Source organism: Etheostoma spectabile, unplaced genomic scaffold (genome assembly GCF_008692095.1).
Source record: "Etheostoma spectabile isolate EspeVRDwgs_2016 unplaced genomic scaffold, UIUC_Espe_1.0 scaffold340, whole genome shotgun sequence".
Lineage (NCBI taxonomy): Eukaryota > Metazoa > Chordata > Actinopteri > Perciformes > Percidae > Etheostoma > Etheostoma spectabile.
In genome coordinates, this window is record NW_022605588.1 from 770088 (window position 1) to 777283 (window position 7196).

The 7196-nt window shown below is 43.6% G+C and overlaps 2 protein-coding genes across 3 annotated transcripts in view; both read right to left on the reverse strand.

Annotated features, from left to right (window-relative positions):
• Positions 1-731, reverse strand: part of LOC116686251 (replication protein A 32 kDa subunit-A) — a 7925-nt gene extending 7194 nt beyond the window's left edge. The window contains exon 1 of one of the 2 annotated variants that reach the window (XM_032511214.1): positions 539-731. The gene's annotated coding sequence lies outside the window, so the exon portion shown is untranslated. The remainder of the gene's footprint in view (positions 1-538) is intronic. The other variant, XM_032511212.1, reaches the window with a different exon arrangement.
• A 4129-nt stretch (positions 732-4860) lies between these two features.
• pdik1l (PDLIM1 interacting kinase 1 like) overlaps positions 4861-7196 on the reverse strand; it is a 9196-nt gene continuing 6860 nt past the window's right edge. Inside the window, exon 3 of the mRNA XM_032511211.1 lies at positions 4861-6174. Coding sequence (XP_032367102.1) covers positions 5434-6174 — 741 coding nt within the window. The 3' untranslated portion in view covers positions 4861-5433. The remainder of the gene's footprint in view (positions 6175-7196) is intronic.

A 7196-nucleotide genomic window follows, 5' to 3' on the forward strand; every position in this document is an offset into this window, starting at 1 on the left:
GGGGGGGGGGGTGTCACACACACACACACACACATTCTGCATTCGAATGCAACAACAATATAAACTTACGGTACCAATGTGTTTATTTATGTAAAGGTTAGCCAATACTTAATCATCCCACAATGGGCAAATCATTCTCATGTACTGTTCAGCATATTCCAAACATTGTTTTGGAATCATGTACCGCTCCATTACGAGACCTTGTTAAACCCATTAAATTGATTTGAAAGACATGAAATCCAATCATTATTTTTACACTCCTGTTGTGTTCTCATATTTTTGTTAAGGTGAAAGGTCTACCTGTTGTAGATCTGTCCCCCTGAAAGAAAGAAAAAAAATCCCCTTGTGTCCCCTTATGTGCGGGGCAAATCCCCAAAATCTACACCAGGCCAATTAATGCATACAAGCGCATGCCTTGAAAGACAATTACCCAGCAACATATTAGGCCCACACTTCTACTAAATGTTTATTTATATACATTCATTACACAGAAACCCATCGTGCTTTCCATTAATCTATATTTGCCCAATGCATGTACCTGGTTGAGCTCCCAGTTGCAGATTGTAAAGGTCCTGTCACTCTCTCGAGAAGCAGACAGCAGCTGAGACACCGTGCACGGCAAAATCCCAAGAGTTGCCCTCTGTGGCGACACCGGGGAGAAGGAATACACATTACAGTCTGCATGAATGCACCCATTTTCTTCAGACCCCTACATAGCATCTCACTTATGGACAGAAGCACCTGTGAACTCAGTGCTTTGTGGCCGAGCATCCCACCCGAGGGCTGACCGCAAGCTGTGGAAAAGCAAAACATGCTAACCATACTTAAAGGGTCGATAGCTGTTTGTTGGGGTCACTTCTAGATTTGCTAACTTACCTTGGTTCCACAAAATGTCTTCAACACCGTCACACTGGCCGCTACAGGTATTTAGAGCTGAGGCCAGTACATGACAGTCAGGCTGGATGCACTGGGAGAATAGAGCTAACTAGGCTAGCAGCTTCATTATGCAAGGCCAGCAGGTGTATCCAGTTACAGAAATTACCCATGATGCAGTGCAGGACCAAAGAACATGGGCCGAGGACAGTTGTGAAACCATTTGCATGCAACATTTCTTTAAAGCAATTCCATTACTATTTGAATTTCTTTTCATTGAGAAAACATTTAACAGTGAATAGGTGTTCACACCACTTTTGATAAAACTTCCTTTAATCTCTTCAAGATATGTTACAATGACATCAGAGCAGAAATTGTTCATACCAAAGTGTGAGAGAAGAAGTTTGCCTGGCGGTGCGTTCAGATCTAGTACTTGGTGGGAGATTCCTGTTAATCCCAGTCCTGCAGCGGTGCCTGGGACTTCAACAGTTCAGTCCCTCAGTGACTCGTAATGACGCGTTGAATCTGATCTCATTAGTCGCCACAAAAACACGGCGCACATATACGGACTGAAAATTTGTTTTACTTTTTTTTTTGTTTCAGTGTACTAAGATATACTATTTTTAGTACACTGAATCTACTAACCTATATTACTGCTTGTTTTTGTTCCAGCAGTGAAGAAGCTAAACAGAATTGTCGTCATGTTTCTGTAGATTTCAACGTGCCTAATGTCGTTTCACTTCTCCATCTGGTCACTGAAAAGATTTCCAACCATGCGGCAAAGTTTTGATTTTAATCTTCCCATAAGAGATTCTATGAGCCACTCGTGACTGAAACGCGCGGGTCCCGGGGGACAGCTAAGCACTACGTGGTACGCTGGTCCTGGACCAGGGCTGGCCAAGGGGCCAGGTTTGACTGATGTCCCAGAACTCAACGAAACCTGCTGGTCCATTTCCAGACACAAACGTTCCGGCGATTCCAGGCGACCCACTTTGTAGAACAGTTTTTGCATACACAAAAATCACAAATGAAAATGCAAATGAAAACATAGTTATCATTAGCACACGGACAGTATTAACCTGTAAATATCTCACATCTTTTCCAAGTGGAAAGAAACTGAATTAAGAGCTCAAGTCAAATTGAATCCATCACAGCAATTTACATGTTAAACAAGTCAGCTCTTGAAAACAGAGCCCATCCAGTCCAATGTACATCAACCTTTGTACAACCCCACCACCCCCCCCCCATTGATCTGTACAGTATTTACACATGTGCAAAAGAATTGAATACAACAAATCAAAGGGGTGAAATCTTAATGTCACAGAGCACTTGTTTGGCAAAATGTCTAAAACCCCACAGGAAGCCAATTGTCTTCCTCCACCCCACCCCCCCCCCCCGTCTAGAAAGGTTGAAGTAAGAAATCTGTCCGGAAATGACTCTACCCATCATCCTCTGCTCTGCAGATATGGGTGACCTACTTTTGAGTCCAAACTTTGCTGCTCATGAAACAGAAAGCCCCAAAAGCCCGACGTCGCCCACAGCAGAACCGGTGCCCTGCCGTGAAGACACGTTTCAATACCGATTTGCGGTATTGCTATTCATATCGAAGCACTGCAGCGAGTCACTGACACAACTTTGAGTGCAATATCAATGAGGCCAGGAATTTCAGAAATTAAGGGCAAATCTCAATTGCAGGAAATAAAACCATTCCAGCTAAGGGGAGGATTGAAGGCCATCCAGCAGATAAATATTGGCAACAAGTCAAAAGAAATTTGTATTTTCCAAAAGAGTTTGAGAGAAAAGAAGAAGCCAGGATTGTTTGGTTTACAGATTTTTGTAAAATTTAAAAAAAACTGCACAAATTATGCATGACGTGAAAGGCAAAAAGGGGTCCGGTGCATGATCCTCTGCCAAATGCTGCAACAACTTAATAGGCTTAGAATTAGCCTGTCGGAAGCATGAAGAAAGGGATTACTGTAAGATCCAGAGCCAAAGGAAACGAGGAGCAGTGACACAGAGGAGATCAAGTTTAACACAACAACAATATGTATCAAAAAAAAGCAGCGTAGAATAAAAGCAGAGCTCCTCTGGCTCATGGAGGATTGTGTGTGTGTGTTATTTCTCACTTCCTCCCTGAAGGTGAGAGGCACTGCATGCATAAGTAGACTGCTGGCTGACATGGTAAACACACACCGAGGCAGTGATCACAGCTGCTCCACATAATGCAGCAGGTAGTTATGACCAACAAATACAAACTAAATAAAAGTGCTTTCAGTGACATTCACTGAATCCCTTGCCCTTTTTTATTTTTTTATAACTCATTTAGGTCTAAATGGACTCCAATGTGAATATTCATGTCACTGCTCTTGTGATGCAGGCAGCTTGCCCTTCAGATAATTAACTGTATGTTTGGGCTACCTAGGGATTTCTCCTAAGAGCAGACTTTACCACGTGTGGGGGCGACGCTCTCTTCAACAGAGGCCAGCCTGCTTTCTTCTAGTGTGCTCCGTTGTTTGGGTTTTCTTATAAAAAAATTAAATACAATTTTTTAAAAAAAAGGAGGGATAATTCTGATTTAACTTTTGGTTTTTCATTTTCAGTTTTGGACATTTCTATTGACTACAGTAAAAAAGTATTTGACCCCCTGCGGATTTTGTACATCTGTCCACTGACAAAGAAATGATCAGTCAATCATTTCAATGGTAGATTTATTTGAACAGTGAGAGACAGAATAACAAGGAAATCCAGAAAAACACATGTCAAAACGATTTGCATTTTAATGAGGGAAATATGTATTTGACCCCTCTGCAAAACATGACTTGTTGGCAAAGTTTGGAATCTGATTGATGGCTCCTGTGGACAGGTGTCTATTACACAGGTAACAAACTGAGATCAGGAGCTCTCTCTTTTATCTCAGCTCGTTACCTGTAGAAAAGACAACTGGGAGCCAGAAATCTCTCTCATTTAGAGGGGGTCAAATACATATTTCCCTCATTAAAATGCAAATCGATTTATCACATTTTGACATGGGTTTTTCTGGATTTCCTTGTTATTCTGTCTCTCACTGTTCAAATAAATCTACCATTAAAATTATAGACTGATCATTTCTTTACGAGTGGGCGAATAAAAAACAAATAAAAAAAAAAAAGAAATCAGCAGGGGATCAAGTACTCTTCCCCCCACCCCCCCCCCCCTCACTGTACACCTTCAGACTGGTTGTAAACAAGCCAATAGAGCACCTAAACCCCTTCAGCTGGAGCTAACCCTGCCCAACGAGCATTCATTAGATAACTTTAGCTGCTACAGCCAAGACACTGCCAGTGGCAGCAGTATCTTCAGGACACAGAGACCTGACGTGTGTCGGGTTGTGAAGGGGCTTTCCTGCATAGAGGAATTTTTGGCACCACCCAAAGAGGTTTTAGCCAACCCCAAAGGAAAAATCACCAGCACCAAAATGACAGGAACTGGGAATTAGAAACATTTCAAAGCCTCTCCGGATGTGTTTAAGAGCAATTTACCAAACAAACGTCATCCTTACTACTCTTTAGTACTATTCTTTAGTACGCAGACCAATAACGCTTTCATACGCAACGGCCAAGCGCAATAATGGAGGCGTGAAAATACAATGGTATTACTAACAGGAACAACGGCCACAACTATGAAAGGAAGAACCAAGTTGGAATAAACCAGTATTATCATTTAAGTGTGTTGTGTTTAAGGCCCTATATAAATAAAGGTGACTCGTCCTGATCCTTATACATTCTGGTGTCCTGGTAAGGGGTGTGTCCAGGACCAGTCCACTCATCTCGAGGTCTGTAATGAGCGAGAAAAAAGAAAACACAAGCACCTGCCGGCTGGTCACTAAACTGCTCACTTTAAAAAAAAAAATTTTTTAAAAAGCAGCCTGCAGAAAGGAAATGTCATCTTCAAGCACCAAAGTTTGGTATCCCACCGATTTTGCCTACAAATACCATCACGCTGTACGTATTTTATTACCTGAGCAACCAGGGCATACCTGAATTTGATGGAAATATTAGTGCTGGTAGTCCTGTGCCAGGCTGAAATCCCTTCCAGAGTCAGGTTCTGTCCCAGCCTTCCCACATCCAAGGCGATGGGGTTTTAATACTGGCCCTTTGGATTAAATGCACGCTGTAATGATCACAGGAGAACGTCTCATATTGCATCTAGTAACAATTAGCACCGAGTCCAAGACAATATTTGTAGACAAACTGTCTCACTGCCACTTCAGCTTTCTCTTCTAATTAAATCCCTCGAGTTTTTGGGGAATTTTTGCTCGAAAGTGGAAGCTGTGATGTGATTAGCCTGAGACTAAGCTCCAACTCTGAGAAGCAGCGGCGGACGTCACACCTTTTCTCTTCCAATAGAAAAAGACACAGCTAGTAGAGGACTGCATGTGCTTGGAATAGTGGATGACAGTAAGCCATTAAAACAGACAATGACTATTCTATTTAATGTTTCCTAGTTAAAAACCAAAACAGGAATCCCGTTATGTGACATTAGCTTGATCGGCTGAGTCTGTGCTGCCGTGTTGCCCGTCCATCACGTGTCCCAGTCCAGCTCTCTGCAGGCAATACGGACCAGTCTGAGCTCTAGTTCAAAGGCGTCGGGCCGCTCCTGAGGATTGGCCGACAGCATCTCCCTGATCAGCTGCTTCATGTGGCTGTTCATGCTCTTTTTCCTGGCAGGGATCAGCAGCTCCATCTTTGGGTTCTCCAGCAGGGCCTCGCCTAAGGGCACGATCTCAGAGCCCTGCTGCACGTAGCTCCCCAGCAGCTCCTTCTGGGTCTCCACGTCCACAAAGGTGATGCGCTCCACCATGGCCCAGATGATCACACCCAGGGCGAAGATGTCCGCTTTTGCCGTGTAGTGGCCCTCCCAGACCTCCGGGGCCATGTAAAAGTCTGTGCCGCATGCCGTGGACAGGAAGCACTTGTTGACGCTGGCCGGCTCCTCCGAGCTGAGCCCCGAGGCCGAGCAGACCTTGCTCAGGCCGAAGTCGGCCACCTTGAGCGTGGGCTCGGACAGGCCGGCCGGCGTGCAGGCCTGGGAGATGAGGATGTTGTCGGGCTTGAGGTCTCGGTGGATGATCTGGTTGCGGTGCAGGAAGGCCAGCGCGCTGCCCAGCTGCAGCATGAAGCTGGTGTTGGTCTTGCGGCTGGGCTTGCGGGACAGCAGGTAGGCGTTCATGTCGCCACCATCGCAGAAGTCCATGACGAACCACAGGTAGTAGGCACAGCACGGGTTGAACGTGATCTCGCCTTTCAGAGACGTCTCCACCAGCTGCAGCAGAGAATCAGAAAATGGAAAATGAAGTCAACACAAGACGACAGGGGAGGAGACAGTCGGCCGCTGGCTCAGAATTCTTTTTACTTCATTTATTGAGGCCAAAAATATTATTGTAAACAGTATTACCATGATATTTGTCAAGCTTTCCTAAAAAAATAAAATAAAATAAAAAACTGTTGCTAAGAGCTGGAAAATAAAAAGATTTGTTGTAATGTTGTAATTTAGTTTTGTTTTAAAAAATTGGTATTGAAAAATGTATCGTTTAGGAACCAGTCTCAAAGTCCTAGAATTGGTGTTGGTTCCTACATTGAATATTTTTTAACAATACCCAGCCCTAATAAGCATAACCTCAGAACAGAACCAACAAGATGATATCAGTTGTCTGTCCGAGCTCATGTGATCGCTACAGAACGTCACTCCTAACTAAACAAGCAACTGAGTTCTCGGTGGAAGAGTCAAGTTGCGGTCAGATAGTGAGCGGTCGGCAGCCTACCTCTCCCTGCCGCAGCCCCCAACCTCCATCTGCCATATTCCTAATGAAAACAAGGGAAGAGCGCAGTCTAAAAGCACCTGGAGACGAATGAAGTTGAAATATCAGTTAAAAAGTGAGAGATGAAGGCAGTCCAAAAGCGAGGAGTAAGGGATCAATGCAGCTGAAGAAGAGTAACGGATGAAGGCAGTCAAAGATGAAGTGCCAGAGAAAGCTGAAGTGTGTGTGTGGTTAAAGTCCCAGTTGGCATGTACGGGACACCCCCGGGTTTCAACCTGTTAAATTTAAAAGACCTTTTTAATACCATTTAGAATAAAATGTAATACCAACTTTAGGAACATACGTATATAGAATATAGGCCCAATGGAATACCAGAAAGGATTTTGTTTACCAAGGACATGAATATAATACTTTTATTGTAGTACATAAGAAACAATGAAGGTGTTATATAACCTTATGAAAAGGACAATACACCTGTTAGACCTTTGTGAACAAAAAGACTTTGAAGGACCTTTTTTTTTTTTTT